The sequence below is a fragment of the Thunnus maccoyii genome, chromosome 10, assembly GCF_910596095.1.
Source record: "Thunnus maccoyii chromosome 10, fThuMac1.1, whole genome shotgun sequence".
In the NCBI taxonomy this organism is placed as follows: Eukaryota; Metazoa; Chordata; class Actinopteri; order Scombriformes; family Scombridae; genus Thunnus; species Thunnus maccoyii.
Genome location: NC_056542.1, coordinates 19,285,162 through 19,310,376, shown reverse-complemented (window position 1 = coordinate 19,310,376; position 25,215 = coordinate 19,285,162). Strand labels below are relative to the sequence as shown.

Genomic DNA, 25,215 nt, shown 5'->3' with positions numbered 1-25,215 from the left:
ATCTAACATGTTCTCAAAATAATATGAATTTCTTAATTTGGCAATTCTTAATCATTTTATGTTCATTTTATTTACTTAATGACACTTATTTTTTATCAACTCTCCCTTCAGTGGCTTGGAAAGCAGTGATAGATGGGGTGCAGGAAGCACGAGCAATTGCAAGGTTGAGACCTTTGACTTTTCAGAGGATCACTGGTGCCCGTATGCTGGGTCTGGTCCATGATGCAGTGGTTTTCTTGCTGGAGCAACTTCAGGGAGCACACCGTTGTCAACGCCATAGCTTCCGTTTCTTCAAACAGTTCACCCAGGAGGACGATCTGCCTGTCAATCCCAGTGGCTGTGCCCGATCTGAGCTGTACCTTAGGTATGTTTCCCAGTGACCATGCTGTAGGAGGCGGATAGACGCACAAACAAACATCAAGCAATGGACTGTAAGCCTGTCAAGTTGTTCTAGTTAACGTCTTTGATGATAGTGGTGATTAATAGTAATTTAAACATTAGTATGATCCCTAATGACCACACTGAAGTGAACTGATCCAATGAGGATCAGGATATGGAGTTCCCCCTCTCAGAGAAATATTTTGTCCGTAAAAGCCCAAATTTGGTGGCCTCTGGCATAGGGCTGTACGATATGACGATGTATATCATGTGACGATAGAAGAATGTCTATCATTTCATATTATGCTCTATCGTTCATTTCGTTGTTGCAAATCACACTCTTTACAATAATATTTTGCATCATTTGGAGACTATCCATCTTCTGCGCGGATTACATTAATAAATGACTCTTATTGTCTTTTTACTCGCAAAGCTTTTATTGCACTTACAGTAATGTAAACTCGAGTACTTCACCTGGTTAGCTGTCTCTCCTCTGCTGCGTTGGCCTGATAGTGAATTTCGATCCTTCACCGTGGAAATTGAAACGGCCATAACTCCGGCATACACGAGAGAACCAAACCTTTTGTGCTTGAAAAGAGTCCCGCCCTGAACACATCCATGTGTCAATATTGGATCTGAGTCATAGCGCCACCTACTGGCAACAGGAAGTTACATGTTTTACACTTTGACGCCCTGTGGGTAGCACGGTGATTGGATCCACCTCAAATTTACTCAGAATAGCCTCAAGACCTTGGAGATGGTATATTATGAAGTTGGTGACTTTTCGTCGAAAGGTGTTGCCATGATGACGCGGTGAATTTCGATGTCTCGCCATGAAATTTCAAAGCCATATAACTTGACTCCACATGGTCTGATCTTTTCCAAATTTCATATGCTTGTTAAGAGTCCTGGTCTGAAGACATGTAAAGGCCCATATTTAAGGACAGTCATAGCGCCACCTACTGGCAACAGGAAGTATTAAGCGCCACTCTTTTGCAAACTACTCCTAGCAGGTTAGTCAGAAACACATAAAATTTGGTAAGCCAAGGTGTAAGACCTTGATGATGATAACTCCTGAAGCCTTTGAGTTGTCATCAAAAGCCGTTGCCATGGCAACACATTGTTCGCCACAAAATACGAAGCTGTTTTTAAGGGCCAAGACATGCTTGAAAACTCATAAAACTTTGCACACCCATGGCAGGTCTTACAGTCTATAATATCGTATCGGTGGCTGGCATAAGTGTGGCAGAATGGCTCTACAGCGCCCCCTACAGTATTTCAACGAAGCAGCCCCTGTGCCACGTTAAACCTACATGTATGAAAATTGGTACACACATGTATCATGCCAGGGCACACAAAAAAGTCTCTTGGACCCATAGCTGAAACCCAACAGGAAGTCGGCCATTTTGAATTTAATTGTCAATTTTGGCGATTTCACATGTCTTATATATCAACGAACTTGTCCTACAGAATTCATCATAATGACTTCGAAATCAGTGTGTGTCATCTAGACTAGTTTGTGATCAAAAGTTATTAAAAGATTTAATTATCGTTAAAGCGTGTGGCTGTGGCGTGGCATTAAGTTTTGATGTTTCGCCATTCCAGAGGAAATTGCTATAACTTCAGTCTAAATGCTCCAATCTGCCCCAAACTTTACATGTTTGATAAGAATCCCGGCCTGAACACATCTACATGACAATATTCAATCAGTAATGCAAACTGGCTCCATAGCGCCCCCTATGAAATTTCAAGGAAGCAGCCCAAACAGCAGGCAAAATAGTGGACAAAGGAAGTGATGTTTATCTCCTCCTTGCACTGTCTGAAAACAGCCCGGGTCTGAACACATCTACATGCAAGTGACAGAAGCCCTTCAACTGCGCCGCGGCCCAATGGAGGCGCAAGGGTCCGTTCAGCGCTGCTTGCAGCTTTTATTTTTACTGTACTTTTTTTACCCATTTTTTCTTTCTCTTTCCTATGATACTGCAACAGCACATCTGACTGTAAGTCGGCCATTGTTGTTCTCAAATGATGCATATCTACCACACAGTCTGCACAAATGTTATTTTTTGAAATGACAATTTTCTCCATTCCACCCATTTCATCCTATTTCAACAGCTGAACTAACAGGACATGACTTATTGGTTATTGGTCTGACTAATCTGAAATTGCGCCTCACCCTTGCACAAAGCCCAGAAAGTCCCAGTTAAATCATAGGCGGCGTACGCAAGGGTGTGAGGGCCCGATCATCGCTGCTTGCAGCTTTAATTGCATATTGTAATTGATTTGCCTACCCGATTGTAAACATGTAGTGAATTATTGTAAAGGAGAATTAGGCTTCTTGTGCGTTTTACCCCACACAGTCTGCACAGTCTGTAAATAGCTTTAATTATTTAAAACCACACCTATTCATGACTGATCAGAACTTTTGTAATTAAGAATCATTAGACCAGAATCATTTTTTTTTTATTTTTTTTTTTTTTTTAATTGACACCTTCACTGTAAGGTAGACTAGAATAACATTCAACAAAAATAAACAAGGTTATTTCAAGGGGAACATGTTTATAATTCCATGTCTTATCTAGCCTATGTGTTGGTTTTAAATGTAATTATTTATGAAATAAACCTTAAAATTATAGTGTGAGGCTGAGGCATAGCCTATATTTTCCTTATATGACATAGGCCTGTTACTTTAACAGCATTGCCTGTTTTAGTTTGTGTTTGAAATGCATCTTAGAGATGGCCCTGCTGTAAAAAGTGCAATATAAATAAAGATAATTTATCAATTCGTTCATACATTAAGCCCATAAACATCTGTGTGACATATATGGAATATGCAGCGCTTTCAGTGGACTTTTTAATACTTACTGCGCAATCGTCAAGTTGCTGCCACCGGTGTTTTCCAAAGTAGCCCGTCTAATGAAGATGTTCCCAGTCTGTGGTATACTGATGTTTTACAAATGATATGAAAAGTGTGATGTTTTAACTTATATTTTATTTTTTGTATTTAATTTTTGAATGAAATGACCCATACTCATGTTGACCTGAAAACCTTTTCTTTTTTCTCTTAACAGAAAGTCCACGTTTGACATGTTTAACTTCCTGGCTTCTCAGCACAGACAGCTTCCTGACATTGGGCCTTATGATGATGAGGAAGATGAGGTTCTTTTGAAGTCTACAAGGTCAGGCTTCATTTAGTTGAAGATTTTTCCTGGGTTAAAATGAGTCTTAATACTTGCTGTTTGCTTCTAAAAAAAAGTTTTGCTCAATTCATAACTTACTTTAACCTATTGACTTATTTTCTGCAAATTTGTTTTGAATCTGAAATGATAACCTTTTCAGTAAAATAGTCAAATGTTGTCCACACATTGCACATTTTATAAATATTTGTACCATTCAGACTATTTTGTTTTCTGGAGGTTTTTGGTGAACTAATGTCTGCTCTTTCTCTTAGACGGGCTACTAGTTTGGAGTTGCCCATGGCCATGCGCTTCAGACATCTGGAAAGGACATCCAAGGAAGCTGTAGGCGTGTACAGGTCAGTGCATATTTACATTTGCAAATCAATCCCATCAATCTATCTAATCATTCTATGTAATGCTTAAAAACAATGCTTAACAAAACCTGTCAATGCTTGAGCCATGCTGTTGTTTTAATAATAGAAAATGTCAAGAAAGTTGTAATCAAAGAAAGTAGAGGAAAGCTGCACACTCATAACTCTGATGCAATCTTTATTTTTAAAATTCTGTAGATCAATTTGGGACATAACACAATCATCAGGATAAAAGCCAGCAAACATCTGACTGACATACATAGTGTGTAGGGACGTGTGTTTCAAATCACTGATTTCACAGGGAAGGCAATATGAACGTAGAAATAGAATCCACAGAGAGGTCATTCATTACCAAGAAAGGCCTCCAACATCGACATGTCCACATTCTGAATGAACAAACACAATCTGAAACAGAGTAAAATGAACAAAGTAAAACATCTAGGGGCTTGCATTCACATTAAGCAATTAGTTTAATAAAGAGAGCGAAATTCACTTAATACCCCTTAAAAATGTATACAATGTTAATATTCACAAGGAAAAAATTACAAAATAGTTTAACATTTGTAGATAGAGAAAAACAGTCAGTAGAAAATACAATAATGCATCCCTGTCAACATATACATGAATCTCAAATGCAAACTATTTCAAAAACCAATTAATAAAAGGATAAGAATGTTTGTCACTACGGTTCTCTGAGTAAAGATAAAACAAAATGTAAAACTTAGACTGAGTATAATACAGGGCAGGGCAACAATTGTGTCTCAACTCAGAAGCAAAACCATAAAAATGGTCTGAGAAAATGAAGTAAAAATGGATTAATCTGAATCATTAACCCTTTCATGCATGAATTATGACAACCTCAGTCAGGATTTTTTTCCTAAGTGTTTTTATTCCTCTTTAGGCATGAAAAAAAAAAATTTAACTTCATTTTTTTTAAACACGCATTTTTCAAGAAGTTTGTCCAACTTAGTGGACAGATGATTAATTGTCATTTTCTCCCAACATAAAATCAATACTTGGAAATTTTAACAATTGTATTACTCCTTAGTTGTTACTTGATGTTACAAAATTTTATTTACCTGCAAGGGTCTATTACTATAGAAGGATTGGCAAGATATTCCTTAGCTGGTGAGCATTTCCATCATTAAAATATATCATTAAAACCCATGCATATATAAGAGAACGGCTTTTGAATAGCTGTCCACTGTAGTGATGCATGAAAGGGTTAGCTATGATTTAACTGGGAATTTCTGGGCTTTGTACAAGAGTGAGGCATGCACAATTTCAGATTACTCAGACCAATGACTCATTTCCTGTTAGCTCAGCTGTTGGAATAGGTTGGAATGGAGAAAAATTGTCATTTCAAAAAATGAACATCTGTGCAGACTGTGTGGTAGATATGCGTCGTTTGAGAACAACAATGGCAGACAGATGTGCTGTTGCAGTATCATAGGGAAGAGAAAGTTACAGTAAAAATTAAAGCTGCAAGCAGCATTGAACGGACCCTCACGCCTCCGTTGGGCTGCGGTCCAGTAGAAGGGCTTCTGTCACAGGCATGTAGATGTCTTCAGACCCGGGCTGTTTTCAGACAGGGCAAGAAGGAGATAAACATCATTTTCTTTGTCCACTATTTTGCCTGCTGCAGGGGCTGCTTTGCTGTGATTTTGTAGGGGGCGCTATTCAGCCAGTTTGCATCACTGATGGAATATTGTCATGTAGACGTGTTCAGGCCGGGACTCTTATCAAAAATGTAAAGTTTGGTGCAGACTGGAGCATGTACAATAAAGCTATAGCAACTTCCTCTGTCATGGTGAAATATCAAATCTCAACAGTGTGAGGATGAGAATTTTAGAAATTAAGCATGTTTTTGGCCCTTTCACTTGAATTTCAATTAGTAAATTGAAAACTCTTGATGAGTTTGGTTGTAAAAGAAATTAATTTCCTAATTTTCATCAAGTCTATTTTTAGAAAAGTAAAGACTTTTAACCTACATGACCTGGTCAAAGTTTAATTGACATGTGTACTGTCAGGTGTGTAGAGACAATAAGTAACTGCAGCTGGACACAGCAAAATACTCATATATTTGAACGGAGAGTGAGAGCAAACCCACACTTTTTTGATCATTTACTACTGTTTTGGACACAAACTTGAATTTACATGTGTTTTCTATCTTTTACTGTTTTGGAGATATTAGAGTGTGAGTTTTAAAGTCTTTTCTTGCTCCTCCTGTGATTTGATAATGTGTGTATTGCGTCATGTGTCACAGCACTGAGGGAGTGACATCACCAGGAGCAGCTGGAGAACAGGATTTCAGAGTACTCTTCTTGTGAAGTATCCTCGTAAATCCCATGACTTTGGCCAAATCTTACATTAAAATCAAATGTTCGTCCCGAATCCATTGATACAGGTTTCAAAGTGGCCAGACTTATAGTTTAGATGTAAGAAGCCTCTGTTTGACACAAAGTCCATGCCCAGAGATTGCCTCCCCATTGGTATACATTGTAAGGTGCAATGTGGCACAGCAACTTTCAGGGCTTATAAAATCTAAACCGTTTGAGTTATTACAAAGTTTTTAACAACTTTTGTTCAGCACAGCGTCATAAGTCTTGTATGTTTGAAGTTTGAAGCCGATACCATTAACACCCTCGGAGGAGATAGCGTTTGTTCGGGGTCCAAAATTGGCTTAAAGTCGTACTTTGATGGGCTTATTGCGGACTTCCTGTTGAATGAACCTGTCTGACCTAACCAGTTCTGCCCTTTGTACATCTGTTGTAGGTCTGCTATCCACGGGCGTGGTCTTTTCTGCAAAAGGAACATCGAAGCAGGGGAGATGGTTATTGAGTATGCAGGCATTGTCATTCGCTCAGTGCTCACTGACAAAAGGGAGAAGTACTACGATGGCAAGGTTGGTTCCATATCTTTGATCAGTTTCATTCTGTTACCGCCAATAATTGAAGGTTAATGTTTAAAAGGTTAGAGGATGTATCAACATGTTTCATTTACGCCTTCACAGGGTATCGGCTGTTACATGTTCCGCATTGATGACTTTGACGTGGTAGATGCAACCATGCATGGTAATGCAGCAAGATTCATCAACCACTCCTGTGAACCGAACTGCTACTCACGAGTGATAAATGTGGAGGGCCGGAAGCATATCGTCATCTTTGCTCTTAGGAAGATCTACAGGGGAGAGGAACTCACTTATGACTACAAGTTTCCCATTGAAGACGCCAGCAACAAACTCAACTGTAACTGTGGGGCCCGGCGATGTCGCCGCTTCCTCAACTGAGAGATCCTTTGTCTGTAAAGGGCGGGGTCCTGTTTACTAGTAAGCCTTAAATTAAGGTGGCACTGGATTGGGTTTGGGGAGGCAGTGGGCAGTCAGCACAGCAGGGGAATTAGCCACTATGAGTCTGATCAACAACATTTGGATGGTCAGAAGATAATACGCAGACATTTTCTGCATAGGAGAACAAGAAGAAGAAGAAGAGGAGGAAGATAACCTGCACAGAGAGTTCAGAAACTATTGAGAAATTTCTTGTCTGGTATGTGTTCACAAGGTACTTCTACCTGCGAAGAGTACAGATATACCGCTTGCCCAGCAACAGCATCACAGGAGTATATTTTCTGGTAGGAAGTGGTTTTGGTTTTCATGCCAACAGGACATATGAATCAGATAACTGAATGGTGGGGGTTTCTGAATCAACATGGACGACACCAATAGAATTTCTTTGATAAACACGTCAAGCCTTATCTGTTTGAATCATTGCTGAAAACCTATAGCTAGGCTTTGAGAGATTCCTTATATGTTTTATTCATTTCTGGGGGTGGGGGTGGGGAGGGGGGGTTATGTCTGTCTATAGTACACTTGTAATCATGATTGCTCCATCCTCCAGTGATGGGAACATTATAGCCCCATCTGTGCAGTGGTGAAGTCAGTTCTTGAGCCATACATTCACCCAAACCTTTATTTTTGTATTTTATCTTACATTTAACACTTCTCATGTTGTGGATATTTTTTTCTTTTAGGACTTTTTTTTTTTTTTTTTTCCTGAATCACAAGACAACCATGGTGCTAAGCTTTGAAGGGTCTTCAACATCTTTGGTTGGACTAAGATGTCCTGCAAATCAGGAAATGTTCACCCTGCTGAGACCACGTATCTTAAATTTATGCACTCAAGCAGTACTCTTAACATCATCGGAATATAAAGTGTCTGCTAAGTTTCTCACTAGATCGTAGGTGTGATATTTTCTCACTTCCTTTCTTCCTGTGTAGAGATAGATTGTTCCAACGTAACGGTTTCAGTCAGTAACATTGTGTCATATTTATAAAGACAGAAACATGTCTTTAAGAACGTTTTTTTTTCTTGATGTACAGTGTATGTAGCAAACACTACCCAAGCCAAAAGTTAAGAGTTGTGGTGAATATCAGTTTTTTTAAATATATATTTTATTACTCATGGCAGATGCCCATTACCTATTGCAATAAGACTTTGCTGCCCTACAGTCGCACATAAATAACCAACGAACATACAGATAATCTTCATTTTGTTAAAACCTGCTACAGTTTATCTCTTAATCAGGGAGAGCACTGCATAAAGCATCGCCACTGAGTGTGTGCATTCATCTCCTGCACCTTGTTGTTATTGTGAACACGGTGCAAAGACATTGTAAATGTTGTCGTTGCACGGTGGCTCGCAGCAAACACAAGTCTGAAATGGAGCTGGAGAGAATGCACTCTGCACCTTAAAGTAATGTGTAATGTTGTTCTTAGTCGATGTACAGTGCCGTCATTAATAAGGTAATCGAATTCACACACTGTTCAAATTGGTAGTTATATTTAATTGTTTTGATTTCTATTTTTAATGGTGAAAGGTTGTGCTTTGTATAAATGCTGGTGGTCTAGTGTATTAGGAGCTCTCCCCCCATTTGTATCCCTTTTTTTTTGTTGTTTACAAATGATGTCCTTTTGTTTCACTAATTTACTTGAATTTTCTTTTGGGGCAATTGTGTCATGCATTTAAGCCTTTATGACAGAAATTGTTCTAAAGCAGGTATTTTTAAAGAATCATTTTTAATTTTTTTTTGTGGTAGATTACTGACGGTCTTAGAATCAGCCACAGGAGTTAAAGTGAGCACTGTTTGCCTCTCCAAGCCCATGATCATCTTTTTTCTTTTTTTTTCTTTCACCTCTCTCTCTCCTAACGTATTAGAGCAAAATTCCAATAGGATCATGTTTTGTCTTGATCTTAATCCCCTTTCCTTCTTGCATGTCCAATCACTGGGATGGAGCCCAGATTAACTTGTGTCAATCACCTAGCTGACAACAAGAGCAGTCACTCCCAACTCCTTGCAAGGATTCTACCTCAGCTGTTTAGACAGATGTTTGGGAATACTGATGCAAAAACAGAGGATGATAATTTAAGAGTAGCTTGGTTTTAATGTCCTGCAGAGCTGGTGTGTGTGGGTGCGTCTGTGTCATTTTGTGTGTGTGTGTGCATGTGTGTGTGTGTGTGTGTGTTTGCAATGAAGGATGGCACTAGTCAAAACCTGAAGTTGTCACGACCATCTCTCCCAAAATCTGTTCAGAAAGCTGTATGTTATATATACACACACATATATATATAAATATATATATATATATAGTAGGGTTATTTTAAAGTAAGTGTAAAAGACATAAAAATGAGAAAATATGTGATCTTTAAAATTTACGTCTTTGTTACCATGTACAAATAAACCCTGAGTTTGTAAATATTTGTATACATATTTCTAAACCTGTTTAATTTTTCTATGCACTTTTTTTATTTATAATGTTATTTGCTTAATAAAGATGTTAAGATGTTTGAACAAATGACTTTCTTTATTATAAACATTGAGAGTAGGTTTGAAAATAAGATAATTGTGTGAAGCAGTAATCATGAACCAAGATGTTACAAAACAGGTTTCTAACAAGATGACTTTGTTGAGTATAGAGCTGCAAACATTATTTGATTAGTCAATTGTTTAATTGTTTCAATCATTTTCAAAGCAAACATGTCAAACATTCCCCAGTTCAAGCCAGGCATTTGTGAAGATTTGCTGGTTTTCTTAGTTTTATGTGACAGTAAAATGAGTATCTCTGGACTGTTGATCCAACAAACAAAAGTAATCTGAAGACATCACCTTAACCAGACTTAAGGAAACCATGATGGACATTTTTCACTGTTTTTAGATGTTCAAGTCATGAGTAAGTGATTAATTAGTTGCAGTTGAGTATTTTTATTCATTATTAGTTATATTTCATCACATGCAATATTAATGTACAAATAGAAAAAGAAAAATCCATATGTAGAAGCTGTCTTACATCTTGCACAAAAAAAATTGAGCTCAGTATGTGCACCAATGCATTTAGCCATTTAAAGAAATCATTTGAGACTATAATACACATATTTGTGTTCTTGCTGAGAGTTAGATGAGAAGATCTGTCCTCCAAAATTGAAGCATCCCTCAGTTAGCTTAACTTAGTTCAGCATAAACAGTGGGATTGTTTTTTATCTGTACAAAAACTGAAGTGCAAAAATGTAAAATTGTAGACTATGAGCTTGTAGGCTTTTTTTTTTTTTTTTTACCATTGGACAGATCCAGGCTAAGATAAGTCTTCTCATCCTACTCTCAGCGGCAGAAATTACAAATCACTTTGCTGATTGTTTGTTCAGTTCAGTTGAACAATTTGTAATTGCTGACTGTCATTTTTGATTGCTTTTGTGCACATATTGGAAAATGTGGGTGGGACAATCTAAATGCTGAGCTCTGAGGGTCCACCCCCAGAAAAGTTTTAACAGAATAGATGTAATTTCCTGTATTCTTGTGCCCTTTAACAGTTGGTTTGATATTGATTATACTCACATGAGAAAAAATATGAGTGCGTTTTGTGATTTCATCTGGAGGAAGTCACATTTGATCACATTTGAAGATATTAAAAAGCTAAACGTACAGATCTGATTTGATGACTAATTCAGAGCCATCTCTAATAACCACTAAATGAATTTCCTAAATGTTATCAAATCAGTGAGTAAAGTGGATTCTCCAATAAACTATATTCATCTTCTAGTCATTTCTACTATTATGAAGAATCACCAGGACCTGAGGCCTGTGTCACACAGCTACATTATGTGTGTAAACAAAGCCACCAAGATAACAACATAACACTGCTACTATTTAACAACTTTCATGAAAAGCAATAGTCTTGAATTCATAAGCAGAATAGGTCTGAGGAGTGTGTGCAAGCAAACCCATCAAATTAGCTGGAGAATATCATAATAACTTTGTGGCACAGGCCCCCTGATATATACTTTTTTTTTGGCTAAAAGTACATATTTGTTAACATTTCAAATAGCAACTTAAATCCAACCCATAGAATCCATAAATCCCATGAAATATGACCTCAGGGGTTGATGATTTTGGCTGCTTTTTTATTTAATACATTTCATAACTTCACAGAATTATCAGGCACCCAGTTATGCCAACTAATGTAATGGTGGCACTGCAGTAAGTTAAAAGAGTTAATAATAACTAACTTAATAATAATAAGATAATAAAAAGTAATAAAAAGTAAAAGCTCACAGCTATAACTCCTCCCTGCCTTGGTACTTCCTTCACTGTTTTTTTTTTTTTTCATTTGTCCCCTTCATCCCTTTTTGTTTCCTTACTTGCTCCTCTCATTCCTTCTTTACTTCTTCATTTCATCCGTTTCTTTCTCTCCTCTTTTAGTCTCATTTGCCATCTTACTTTCCTCTTTCCTGTCCGGTTTCTCTTCCTCCTATCTGGCGTCAGTCACGCCCTCCTGTGTATGTGCGTGTGCTATGTGAGAATCTGTCTGGGTGTAGCAGTGAAAACCTGGTATGGAGTTTCACTGATTTAGGCATTCTCTCAATAAGCAAGCAGGATGGATTTGATAATAAAGCACTGACACAGCGCTGTGGGTGGGACTGGTTGTCCAATCAATGAAAATTATGATTAAAGAATTTTACTAAATTTGTATCATGTAGCACAACTATTTTGATTGCTAATGTGTAATTAATTTATTTTAGATAAATATTTGAATAGAAAATAATTGCAGTTTTTTCAAAAGCTTCCATGTCATATGACCCACTGACTTCAAATCAATACCAAATTGTATTACTATACTGGACAAATTCGATACAGCTCTTTTTATTGTGTTTTAATGAAATGCTACAAGGCGATCTAATTAAATCTGAGTTTTGCAAGGGGGGCAATGGCATCATTGCGCTCTATATGTCTGAGCAGCTTTGCCAGATGCCCCACTGTCCAGTCAGGGTGCCTGCTAGTGACCCCTTCCAGCACAGCTTTAAGAGGGCTCTTACTGTCCTTCATAGAATAGGTGTACGTGATCCAGGTGGACGGGAAGGAGCAGTGAGATGCAAGATGTTTGGTGTTCTTGACGCCATGGCTCTCTGGATCCAACAAAATAACCAGCTCCTCCAAAACATCCAGGTTGTCCAGCACAGTCTGTAGAGGTGCTGATATGATGTCAGGCCCTACAGAAGAAAGATGCAGGGAGGCCTGTACTTTTAACAACACACCAGCATAAAGGACTAAAAGCATTTCAAGAAAAAGAGCTGGTCCTCAAAGCTCCATTGTTCCACAGACTTGATGTGTAAAATTACCGGCAGCCCTGGATCTTAACAATGCCACATGACATAAAACAAAAAAGATGAAATCAGAGACCGACAAAATCATTTAACTGTACATGGTTCATTGCAAGACAAGTTCGACTCACTCAGAATGTCCTCCAGATCACTTTCAGGTAGGGCAGAGAGGGGATAGAACCCTACATTCATGCATGATGATCTTCTGGTCAAACTTGTTCCATAGCTTGTGTTCCTGCCTTTAGAGTTATAACATTACATTCATTATTTTCAGTATATTCAGATTTCCAGTCTATGCACCACAAAATGACTCTTCGTCTTTATCTTCATGTCCATATATTTAAACCTTTACTTGCAATGTGCTCACCTCTTTTCCTCTTCATGTAGATTATGAAACCAAATAGTGCAACAAGCATGATGGCAATTAGGATGGCAAAATGTAATGCCCCTGGAAAAACAGAAAAACATCTGAGTTAAATTTATGAGTAGGAAGAGATGTATTCTTGTTTCAGTGTGTGTTTAGCTTACATGGCACATCATGACTGGTTGCATGAGGTGTTAAGCTGGATTCTTCCTTCGTCTGAATCTGAAATTAAAAAAAAGTGAACTTGTGTTTTAGGGGAAGTGCTGTTAAGGTTGCATCATCTCTAACTGATAACACATCTGTTAAGTGCTCCCCCAAACCATTTCCGTTGTTCTCTCACATTTTATGTGTGAAGCCATTACAACAACCTAGAACAAAATATTATACCTGTCATAGTTTTGTGAAAGTTCTTGAAATTATTTTAATTCTATAGTTATTTATTTTTTCAGTAACACCTTATTTTACAGGTCCTCTAATTTCGTTCTAATTTTAACTGTAAATGTTCCAAGTAATTTGCAGGTGTTTAACAGTTAATTTTTAGGGAATTTTACAGAGCTAATGGTGCGATTTGGCACTAATTATGAGAATTATGCTGGTTTAGTTTGTAAGTGACCTCTCATTTTAATTGGGTTCATCTTCATATCTCTCTATCTCACTTCTCTCTATCTCTCTATATAAAGCAAGGAATCTCTGTCTGTCTGTCTGTCTGTCTGTATGTATGTGTGTATCTCAAGAACCGTTCATCCGATCTACTTCATACCTGGCAGGTGGATTGCTGGGGAAACGGGGAAGTGCAATGTCAATGTGTGAAGTTGTATCGATGAGCAGTTCTCGAGAAATATATAAAAAAAAATACCTCATAAATAACGTTGCTAACGTCGATTTGCCTCATCTTCCCGTGGGGTCAACGAGCGGAAATACGGACAGCACCACTATTGCAACCCATATTGTGGTCAGAGGTGATTACGTTCCAGGCTGAAACTGATCAGATACAGTTCATCCAGTCAATTACTAGTCTCCCTATATAAGGTAAAGAATCTCTGTCTCTCTGTATGTGTGTGGGTTTGTCCTTCGCATATCTCGAGAACCATTCATCCGATCTAGTCTAGAAATGCAGTGTTGATGTGTGAAGTTGTTTGAATGAGCTGTTCTCGAGAATTATATAAATATAAATACCTAATAAATAACGTTGGTTTGCTTCTTTTTCTGCCCGTGTAGTCAACAAAAGGACAGTCAATATACGGACAGCGCCACTCTGCCGTTGCAATCCACATTATGGTCAAAGGTGGGATTACATCCATAGTGTTAATAACTTGAAAACATTTAACTACTGTTAAACTGTATACTGTGAATGAAAGTTGGCATGTACATTCAAGATTTAGTGCTGGATATCTCAGGCACGTTCAGAAATATACAAAAATACCTCATAAACAATGTTGCCTCTACTTCTTCTCCTGCACATGGATTCAACAAGCAGAATTATGGACAGCAACACATGAGAACTATTATAAAGAATGAATTGAAAAAGCTTAGAGAGTTAAACTCTAGTCCCATTCCTCACACGCGAGAACTTTGTATGTATGTTCAAGACACAGTGCAAGAAGTCTCAGGCACGTTTTGAACAGTTCATCTGACCAACTTCAGCTCAACTCAAAATTGTAGTCTCCAGATATTCTGCGTGTGAGGCATTTAGGGAGCATCAGTAAATTGTACCATCTACTGATAGCCTGCATGTGAGCCGTTTATGGAACATGGGTAAATTATAGTGTCTACCGATAGTTGGCGCGAGAGGCGTTTAAGGGACAGGCACTGTTCTCTCTAGCTATTGAGAAATCAGCCTGTTCCCGAACAGGCAGGTTTTGAATGGGCACTGCACTAGTAGTTGTTAATTTGCAAAAACAGTCATTAGTTGCTTAGTTTTCAGTTTTCGTGTGTCAAACTATACATTAGCATAATAGATTCTTTCTTAAAAACTCTGTGACGGCATTTCCCCTAAACAAAAGTATTTTACAGAGTGGTTAAGAGCCTAAGTGATTAAGAATTTTGCAAAGATATCAACCAAGATATAATGAGTGGGCACTTGCATACTAAACCAAATGAACTTTTTACCCTGTTTTTCTTATCATCTGTACCAGATTGCACCAGTCCTTCTGCAAAAAGTCCTAATCACAAATTTACTACTACCTAAAACTACTCTGAAAATTCTGAGGAAATTTGAATATTCTTAAGGGCAAGGTAAAATCAAGAGTTACAATTTTTTCTTTCACAGTTGCGTACCTGCCAATAATTACCTGGCTAATATATTTGACAATAATTTAAAACTCATGATTCAACCTATCCTCCTGTGAAGTCTGACTCAACCCTTGAGTCTGGGGGAATTTTTCAAGTGGGTTCCTTTGACGCACAACTTCCTTTGTTTATCAGTAGGCTGAAGAACACATAGATGTTTGCCTTAATTCTAAACAAGACAGATGTGGATTACCGTTGATGCCTTGCTGAAAAAAGTTGAAACACGCTGAGATGTTGTTGCTATTGTTGTTGTTGTAGTTGTTTCCTGAGGTGAAAGAGAAACGAAGATAATGTAAACCAAATCAAAACACTTAACTTAAATAGTACTATATGATGTTAAGGGTAAGCCCACTCACTCTGGCAGGATCTTCGGTGGTCAAACTTCTATAGAAAAGAACATTTTATTCATTGCATGCCATCCAAAATGAAATATGCGTAGGCTGTTGGGTGTAACATGACATTACTGTGGACAACTGAAAGCGATGGAGCGCCCATGATTTAAACTGTTGACGGCTCAACAGCTGTACCTACGTACGTCTGATCAGGTCGAAACATGTATTTCCAGATCTTGTGGGTAAGATCATTTAAAACAAAATGTGACCTTCTGTCTGCCTTGACATATACGCACAAATTGACGTTTTCCTGGGTACTTCCATGGTTTCTTACCGTAGGTCTTGGCACTGGGTATCGGTAGTTGCGTTGCAGGGGCTCACAGTTTGAAAACCAGTCGGACATGAGGTGCATGGTTGACAGAATGCTTTGCTGCCATCATTAAAAAAGTTGATTTTGCAACTTTTGGTGGATGTCTCATGTCGACCTTTGTTGTCATCATAGCCACAGTTAGGGGTAAGTTCTCTTCCTGTATTGTTGAAAACAAAAATATAATAAAATACAATATAACATAAAATAATACAATTTTATTATAATGATAACTTACCTGGTTTTGGCTTCTCACACGGGACACACTGTTTTGTACCCGAATCAAAGCGAGTCGTCAGATCCTTGCACTTTTTAGAGTACCCCTCCATCACTGAACTCGAGGAAAAAGTTCATTACACTCATAATCCGAATTTAGCACCTCCCACTACTGCACTGAGTTTCAGATGTAAAAGTTCATTTCTCAAAGAACTATTTCTATGTGAATATCTTTTTTGAACTGTGTTTACCAAATGTACTAAACTAAATGTAACTAATGCTTTGTTATGGCTGAATAGGCTCTAACCAGGGCTGGGTGATATGATCTTAAATCTATGGTATCATCTTAAACTGTCACATCTCAGTATTGCTTTATTAAATCAGTAGCCTACATGGTAATTTCCTTTCTTGTCTACATGGTATTTCCTTCCTCCTTTTTATTTCTGTCTGGATTAAAGGGGCACTCTAATTTTACACATGATGTTTCATGTAGGCCTCATGTAGGCTTATCATGAGAAGGCTAATTCTACTACTGGTAAGTTCTAACATGTAATTTTACAGCTTCTTTAGAAATCTGAGTAGTACTCAATGGTAAATGGGCTGCATTTATATTCAAGATTCATTTATTATCATTTTACAACACAAGATTGTATAACGAAATGTGGTTTGTAGTCCTTTAATGCTACTCACAAAAACAGAAATTATATAAATGGATTAAGAAATAATAAGCCAAGTTTTAGTGTCTTTTGGGCTCCGTGCAGGCTTCTCACCTCACCGATATCACTGATATAGCACCTTTCTAGTTTTCCAAACACTCAAAATGCTTTGCGCTACATGCCAACATTCACCCATTCACACACTGATGGCAGAGGGTGCCATGCAAGGTGCCAAACTGCTCATCAGGAATGCTCATGCACACACACACTCACCGATGGCACAGCCTCCAGCGGCAATTTGGGGTCCGATATCTTGCACAAAGACCGGAGGAGCCGGGATTCGAACCGCTGATCTTCTGATTATTAGATGACTCGCTCTACCCCCTGAACCACAGCTACCCTCAATAACAAATACTCCTCTTGTTCTTCCTATTATGTAACCTTTGAGTTCTCCCGGATCACTGCTGCTGGGCCAGTATTTGTATTAGGAGATGATATTAGGAGTGTTACGTAATCCCATTGGGGAATCTGTAACAAAAAAACCAAAACAAAAAACATCTGTCTGGGAGAAGAACAGAAGAACAGAACAGAATTCTGGGACTCGTCAGTCCCCACAAAACCCTTGGCCCCGACATGCTCAGAGGCGGGTATCTCAGAGACTGCTCCACTCAGCTAGGAGATGTCTTCACCCAACTGTTCCAAGCCCTTCTTTCTCCATACTTCATTCTACACTCCAGGCTTTTGAAGAAAGATGCCTGGAGCTGAACATCAACAAGACCGAAGAGCTGTGTTGTAGGAGCATGGGGAAACTGGACTCACCCCACCCAATTTTTGAACCTATCAGGCTGGACGGTCAGTTGGTGGAGCAGGTGGACACTTTTAAATACCTGGGGACAGAATTAGACACCTTTCTCTCCTTCTCAGCATGCTGACTCGGTGTAAAAAAATGCAATGAGTTATTGCACCAAGGTGATGTGTGAGCTGTTTATCTGTTTTTTTCAACATTTTCTCACTTACAGTCCAGCACCTGCCCTCTTTGGTTTTAATCTGCGTGCACACTCCTAGCTTGTACATTGAAATATATTCATAGGTTTTGAAAATAACGTTTTTGGCAGCTATAAGTGATTAGAAAAAAATTGCCAAGAATACCTTTTTCAGGTTTACTATTATTAACTGTATTTTCTGAAAAGTTTAGATGAAAAATTATTTTCATTTGTAGCTCAGTCAGTGAGTGTACATGAACCAGGGGTTACTAATGATTGAGGTTTGTAGGAAGATTTTGCAAAACCCCCACACATTGTGACAAAGGGTTAAGCAGACTTATTAGTAGACTTGCTGCTCACTTATTCAGTGAGATCCGAGCTTTCAGAGTAGTATTTCCGAACATTACTTGCTCATTTTGTGTCACTGCATCCCAACATACTTATTAACAAGTTTTCAAGTTGTTTTAATATTGCGGCTTCAAAGTTGAATCAGTATATATTGTCCAAATTAGTAGGTTTAGGTAACCTTAGGTTGGATATTCTGAACGAGAAGAGCAGCTCAGTCTACTCTGCAAGATAAAGTACTGCTGAGACAACAGGATGATAGAGCTTAGGTCCAGATGGTCAGGATATCCTCCTGAAGCTTCGTCGGCTGATACAGTGTGCGTTAAAGTACGCAGGCTAAAACATTGCCTTAAAAGGAAGTATTTTGTTTCTTTTGTCTGGTACGGAATGATAGGAAGTGTCGGCACTTCCCGCAGGTTAGTTCATCTCAGATCTAATGTGGAAGTCCCTGTTTTCCAAAAACAGCTTGCCTTCTAGAAAATTGACTCATTGGTTAAGGTCAAAATATTGTTATGGGTGTAACTATTTTTTAAAATGCTTACAGAACTTTTTGTCTATTACCACAGTGTGCTCTTTCCTGTTATCCATGTCAAGTGTTTAAGCTACTTTTAACCAGCTTGAGTTCAATTTAATGAGCTATAATGTGCTCCCGGGTGTAATATATACCTGGGATCTAATGATGCGATTGTGTCAAGATCCAAATCCTGTGTGACAATCCTCTTTTATGTCCTCAGGTCTTAGATCAATGGAAGAATCTTGAAACCTGAGTAATTATGCCCATGTTCTGCTGCTGGTGGTTATTGCCTTTGCATTTCTGAAATGTATCCTGGTGCTAGAAGAGACTTTAACTTTGAAACCAGAGGGTCCCCTGGATCCATTGGGACAACAGCCATGTGGCCTCCAGGGTCCACCCAGGATGAGACAAGGGGACAGCCCAATCAGCCAAAATCTCTCATGGTCGTCCATTCCACACCATCGGGGGAGAAAATTCAATGCGAGAGCTACTTAATAAATGTAAGGCAATGATTTTATTTGTACAGCAATATTATTTTCATTTGTTGAATATTCATGCAATATTGAGAATATGTTGTAGTGCATTGTTGTCTTTGCAAAGAATGTCTGCTAAGGAACTGAGGCCTGTAAAATCGTATGACACACAGGACTTCTTGTTAATGATGTCTTAAAATTTGAGATTAAAAGTTCATTCTTGACCTTGGAAACAAAACAATCTCACTACAAGGTCCATTTAGTAGCTCTTGTGGAGCTTTCAATTGTATCACAATAGTAGCAGTTGTAGCAGTGAATATGCCACTAGAATATGGACTAAATGAAGAAAATAAAAAAGACTGAGGAAAATAAATATGGTAATACTGAGCACCTTGAACTTCAAAATGCACTTAGATTACCTGTATAAACAAATTTCTATCCAATTTCAGTATAACTTTATTTATCTCTGAAAGGGCAATGGTATGCAGCAACTCGCCTGCACCAACACGGGTGTGAGGGAAGAGAAAATAACATGTATGTCTACTTTCTCTTTCTCCAGAAAAACACAGAGTTCTCACTTCCTCTCCCAGACATCATGCCAGGAGCTTTTCCTGAGCTTGCTACAGCCAAGCGGCACCATAAAAGTATAACAGACATTCCTTATCGTGGAAGCATTTGCTTGCTCCCTCCTCCCCTTGGTTTCACAGATAGAGAGCAAGCCTTTTTGCGCCGCTGCTCACTGAGAGAGACCAACACGGTTTCACGGTACCCTCGCCATGCCCTCAGTGTGCCTAATATGGAGAGTCCTAGCTCCCTTCATGTCATTAACAACAGTCCTCTTCATAGTACCCCGCTCTCACCTGTGCACAGCAACATGTCAAGCCCTGCTAGAGAGATAGACAGCCTGGCCAAGGCCCGGAGTAAACTTCTGGAGAGTGACTGTGACCAAACCCCCACCATTCCTGCAGAAACCAGGGAGCAACTTCGCTACATCTCCAAGGATGGAAAGTGTCGTGTCAACCTGTGTCACATTTCTGAGAGGGGCCGTTTCCTGTCTGACATCTTTACCTCTTTTGTGGACCTTCAGTACCGCTGGTTTCTATTCGTATTCATGATGTGCTACATCACCACCTGGTTATTGTTTGCTGGACTGTATTTCTTGAATGCTTCCTTCCGAGGTGATGTAGGACAAGAGCGACCCGTCAGCATCACTAAAGACCATCTCCTTGACCAAAGGCCCTGCTACTTAGGTGTTGATGGCTTCATCTCAGCTCTACTCTTCTCTGTGGAGACGCAGCGCACCATTGGTTATGGGTCACGCACTGTGTCCCCTACCTGCCATGAGGGTGTGCTGCTGGTCATGATGCAGTGTATTATAGGGTCCATGATAGATGCTCTAATGGTGGGTTGCATGTTTGTCAAAATATCTCGACCTAAAAAGCGGGCTGAGACACTTCTTTTTAGTCGCACTTGTGTTATCGCCAACCGTGATGATCAGCTATGTTTAATGTTCCGGCTGGGGGACCTGAGAGAAAGCCACATGGTGGATGCTAAGGTCCGTGCAAAGTTAATTAAGTCCCGACAAACAACTGAGGGTGAGTTCCTGCCACTTGAGCAGACAGAGATTGACCTTGGTTATGAAACAGGGTCAGACCGACTCTTTCTGGTAGAGCCTCAAGTCATCCAGCACAACATTGACTCCAATAGTCCACTCTGGGAATTTGGCCCCGAACAGCTTAGACGACAACAGTTTGAGATAATTGTTATCTTGGAAGGAATTGTTGAGGCCACAGGTGAGTAATCAATAATAGTAGTGGTCAAAAAGGGATACAAAAGCAGATATGACACAAATAAAGCAATTATGAAGTTTTAAGGGTCCCTCACTGCATTTTCTTACTTTACCTGGGTGGTATCCAGCCAAACAAGTAGTTTTGGTTTTATAAAAAATTGAAATACCCTGTGTACAACAGTGCCTCTCTCCTGGGTGCCAGCTGATATAGGGCAAATTACAGAAAGTCAAAAAAGTATTTCAGCGCACACCAGGATATGAGGATAGACAGTATTTTATTAGGGGATTACATTAAAAAACTATGTGTTTGCACGTTTCTTCATCAGATTCGCTCTGTCAGAGATATATGACATATGTAACTTATACAAGTTATATAAGTGTAGTTTGCTCCTTCAGTGTAATCCCCTAATAAAATGGTGTCTATCCTAGTATCCTGGTTTGCTCTGAAATACTTTTTTGATTTTAAGTTTTGGTTTTATATTTTCCTGGATTTTCTTTCTACCCCAATACTTTTGTTTCTGGTTTGTGGTACTTCTGTATAAGCCACTTTTATAGGGTCTCATTCTTCAGTAATCAGTTCCAATGAAAACAGTCCGTGCTCTGTGCAATCTGCAGATAAGACTGCACAGAGCACAGACTGTTTTCATAACTGTAAGTAACTGGAAACTTGAAAACAAAAGTTTCTGTTTGACTAGATACCACAAGGGCTAAGTGAAAAAAACATGTTTTTTTGGGGGGTAAACATACTCTTTTAAGTATTCAGTCTCACTTTCATTATCTTTGTAATAACAGTGAATCAAATGACAATATGTAATGTGTCATCTGCAGTGATAAACCTACAGAGAATCCAGCCTGCAAATTTACTGTTTTGGTTCACTCTCATGACTCTCATGGCTCCGTTTTCAGCCACAGCAGGCAGCTGTTTTTAGCAAAAACAGCTGTCTGCTAAAAACCCACTATACATTATCTGCTCAGCACCAAATGGCACAGACATTAGCATTTAGTAGTTGAAAAGCCAGATATTTCCCTCAGGAGTTGATAGAGACCAAAAACAGCTAAGAGAGTGAATATTGAACTTTCACCGGGTTGACAGAAACACGATTCCAAATGAATGATTATATTGTTCCGTAACTCCTGAATGTGTAAATAACTGCTTCACCATTTCAACGTAAAAGGTGATTATGTGTCAATGTTGTGTTCACAACTTGTTTCCACTGCCCCCAAGTGGCCAAATAATTAATTATTCAGGCTTTAATTGGTTAATGGTTCACATCCATTCATTTGTCAACCATACTGCTCTTTTATTGCCAATTCACATGGAGATACAATTATACATACACATTTTTGGAAAGAGGGAAGTTGGCTGCTATTTTAGTTATGCTGCTAATGCTAGTGCGTTTTCTTTTTTGAAATATTTGTCAAATGTTGTTGTGCTTTGCATCAGGGCCACCATAATTTTTAGGAGATAGGTTCGTATGGGGACAATCCAGGCATTTTTCATAGATGTGTGCCAGCCATATCAAGTCAAACCATTTTCCCATCCTTTGTTTGTTTGCTCTGAGAATGTCAGTTTTCAAAACCACTCTATTGCACTAAGCCAGTAAACTGTGATACCATATATGTCAGTGAGCAGTGCGAGCAGTGCCATTTTGGGTTTAAAAAACTTATAACATCTTTAAACTGTTGTGTTTAAAGAACACAAAGGCTTCTTGTGTTTTATTCTAACACCCTAAATGTTGTAAACATACACTCTTGTGGAAGCTGGCTGTTAGCATCTCTGTGGACAGTGACTCCAGTAAAATAACAGGACATTAAATTCAAAATCTTAAATGATTACTCAGTGGGCATGTGAAAGGCAGTGAAAGGCTACCAATCAAAAGGCAAAAAATACTGTATACATAAACTGGATACATAATAAACATATTTCGCCTTTTAGTAGGTAGTAGACATATTAGCTTAAATACAAACAAATACAGAAGAATACTGAAGAGACTGTTTGGGCTTTAGGGCTCACTAGAATTTTCCATGTACCAGAGTCAGACAGAAACAGTAACTGTAGCCTAACTGATAGTTAGACAACTTTTAGTGCCTGTTAGAGACAATTGTGTTGCATTGTGATTTAAAAGGTCATTTCTTATTTCTGCTATTGTCATAATAGGGTTAGGGGTAGGGTTTTTTTTTTAGATTTTTGTTTATTTACTGTCAAACTAATTCACACGAAGCATCAACACAGTTATAGTAAGTAAAGTAAAACACATCTTGATTTCATAATTTAACAGCTTTATGTGGTCAACAGCCGATATTTTGGGAGGATAATGAGGCATGTTGCTTGTATTCCAGTAAATACCCACATATCCTATGTGTCCTGCACCCTTGTGGCCTGAAAACTGCACAGCACCAAACACTCAAAAACTCAAAAAGTTAAAAATATTTTGAGGTCCAGTCCCAGGTATTCCAAGGCTCTAGTTTTATCAAACATTTTATATTACACTCACTGTAAGCAAACAGGATCTCTTCCTCAACTGCTTTTGAATATTATTTTGCTGAGCAGTTCAGGCCAGTCTCTCTCAAACTGGCTGGGCATTGGAGAACCTTGCAATTTTCTGTGTCAAAATTCAATCAGATTGAATATTTAATCCCAATTTGCTGTGGATTTGTCTTGTCCTGTTCCACATGAATGAGTAGAAGTTAACTCGGCTGAAACCGTGGAAGTATTAGTATATCTTGTAATATCTTTAATCTTTGAACAAGATGGTAACTGTATACCCAAGATATATAAGTTACATTTGGACAGGTGAAAATTATAAAATTATTGATGGCTGACTTACATTTAGCTGCTTCAGTTCCAGGTCCTGATGTTGTGCATGCTGGCCCACTGTCAAACTATTGTGGCTTAATGGGATGCTAAAATGCAGCCATCGTTATTCCCAGATAGCATACAGAGGTGGGTCACTTCAGGCAATGATGCAGCACTACTGGCCTTCTTCTGGCCCGGAAAAAATGGATGTGAGCCTGAAATGGCCCACATGTAAAATAGCAAATATGGCCCAAATATCCCAAATCAAATGTGGGCCTTTTTTGGTAAAGATGTGGTATGTTTATCTGGTTTGTTCTTGGTTGGCATACGGCTTGCTTGTGGCCCAGATCTGGGAAACAGGAGTGGACTACCCAAGTGCCATCATTCCAAGCGGTATATGGGCCGGATGAAAGTGCCATATGTGTTGGGTGTGGGCCATATCTGGGCCACAGCAATTTTGCTATCTGGGACCTTATGTGGCAAATGATGTCTGCTTGGATTTTCAAACTCTTTTAACATGTTTGACAAGATCATCACTAACACACTTCCTTATGATCACTTTGTACACAGGCATGATGTGTCAAGCCAAGACATCCTATATTGAAACAGAGATTGAGTGGGGTGCTCGCTTTGAACCCTGCATGACACTGGAGAAGGGCTCGTTCAGAGTCGACCTGCGTCGGTTCCACACCACCTACCAGGTACCGTTACCACACTGCAGTGCCAGCCAGGCGCACCAGTTAATGGTTCTGACTGACTGTAAACTTCAAGACTCCAAAGCCTGCAGAGACTGGAGAATTTTAGCAGAAGAAAAGACAGATGAAGACAAAGACAAGCAACCAGCACATGGAGGATACACTATTGATAATATTCAGGAGGAGAGAGTATCTGAAGGGAATGAGTGTGAAGGGAGTGCAGAAAAAGGCTTGCCATGACAGCAGTTGATACACGACTTTCTACAACAAGATTAAATGTAGTCTATTTATCTTTATTATTGTATTCATGGTGAATTAATGTATCAAAAAGGAACTTAAGCCTTTTTCACAGAAGATATTTTGACATATCACAGTAGGAAAAGCACAGTTTTCAATAAAAGTAATGATGGCTGAATTCCATTTAGCTGCTTCATCTTCAGGGTCACTTTTACGTAGTGGGACACTTAAAAATTATCAAGCCATTGTTGCCAAATGAGATGTTAAATGTAACATCTGTGCTTTTCCTTCTACGACAAGTCCAAATTTCTACTGCAAAAAGGGTCCATTTACTCATCAAAGGTAAGATGTGTCACATATTGAACATGTGTCGTCAAAGAAACCCCAACACACTCCAGCAAAACAATCAGAAACCACACCTGTATTGATGTCTCATGTCTATTATTATTACTATTATTATTATTATTGTTGTTGTTGTTGTTGTTGTTGTTGTTGTTCTTCTTCTTCTTCTTCTTCTTCTTCTTCTTCTTCTTCTTCTTCTTCTTCTTCTTCTTCTTCTTCTTCTTCTTATTATTATTATTA

The 25,215-nt window shown here is 38.7% G+C and overlaps 3 protein-coding genes across 8 annotated transcripts in view; 2 read left to right on the top strand and 1 right to left on the bottom strand.

Moving 5' to 3' along the window:
• kmt2bb (lysine (K)-specific methyltransferase 2Bb) overlaps positions 1 to 10,487 on the top strand; it is a 32,363-nt gene extending 21,876 nt beyond the window's left edge. For all 3 annotated transcript variants that reach the window (XM_042423403.1, XM_042423402.1, XM_042423401.1), the window contains exons 32-36: positions 112 to 364; positions 3,450 to 3,557; positions 3,830 to 3,913; positions 6,704 to 6,833; positions 6,942 to 10,487. In XM_042423403.1, the coding sequence (XP_042279337.1) occupies positions 112 to 364; positions 3,450 to 3,557; positions 3,830 to 3,913; positions 6,704 to 6,833; positions 6,942 to 7,217 (851 nt within the window). In that variant the 3' untranslated portion in view covers positions 7,218 to 10,487. The remainder of the gene's footprint in view (positions 1 to 111; positions 365 to 3,449; positions 3,558 to 3,829; positions 3,914 to 6,703; positions 6,834 to 6,941) is intronic.
• On the bottom strand, positions 9,919 to 16,396 carry igflr1 (IGF-like family receptor 1). Of its 2 annotated transcripts, none has more exons than XM_042423499.1 (8): positions 16,167 to 16,396; positions 15,896 to 16,088; positions 15,586 to 15,610; positions 15,423 to 15,494; positions 13,105 to 13,162; positions 12,944 to 13,024; positions 12,708 to 12,815; positions 9,919 to 12,465 (listed from the first exon to the last, which is right to left on the bottom strand). In XM_042423499.1, exons 1-8 carry the CDS (start codon positions 16,255 to 16,257, stop codon positions 12,152 to 12,154), a joined length of 942 nt encoding a protein of 313 aa, XP_042279433.1. In that variant the 5' UTR covers positions 16,258 to 16,396; the 3' UTR covers positions 9,919 to 12,151. The 2 variants fall into 2 exon arrangements, with proteins under 2 accessions (XP_042279433.1, XP_042279432.1); XM_042423498.1 differs by having other exon boundaries at positions 15,586 to 15,613; positions 16,167 to 16,353.
• LOC121905285 (G protein-activated inward rectifier potassium channel 3-like) lies at positions 15,620 to 25,121 on the top strand. Of its 3 annotated transcripts, none has more exons than XM_042423445.1 (4): positions 15,620 to 15,803; positions 18,863 to 19,142; positions 19,675 to 20,908; positions 24,272 to 25,121. In XM_042423445.1, exons 2-4 carry the CDS (start codon positions 18,948 to 18,950, stop codon positions 24,634 to 24,636), a joined length of 1,794 nt encoding a protein of 597 aa, XP_042279379.1. In that variant the 5' UTR covers positions 15,620 to 15,803; positions 18,863 to 18,947; the 3' UTR covers positions 24,637 to 25,121. The 3 variants fall into 3 exon arrangements, with proteins under 3 accessions (XP_042279379.1, XP_042279380.1, XP_042279378.1); XM_042423446.1 differs by lacking the exon at positions 15,620 to 15,803 and adding an exon at positions 17,433 to 17,769 and having other exon boundaries at positions 19,675 to 20,710; XM_042423444.1 differs by lacking the exon at positions 15,620 to 15,803 and adding an exon at positions 17,433 to 17,769.
• The last annotated feature ends 94 nt before the right edge of the window (positions 25,122 to 25,215 follow it).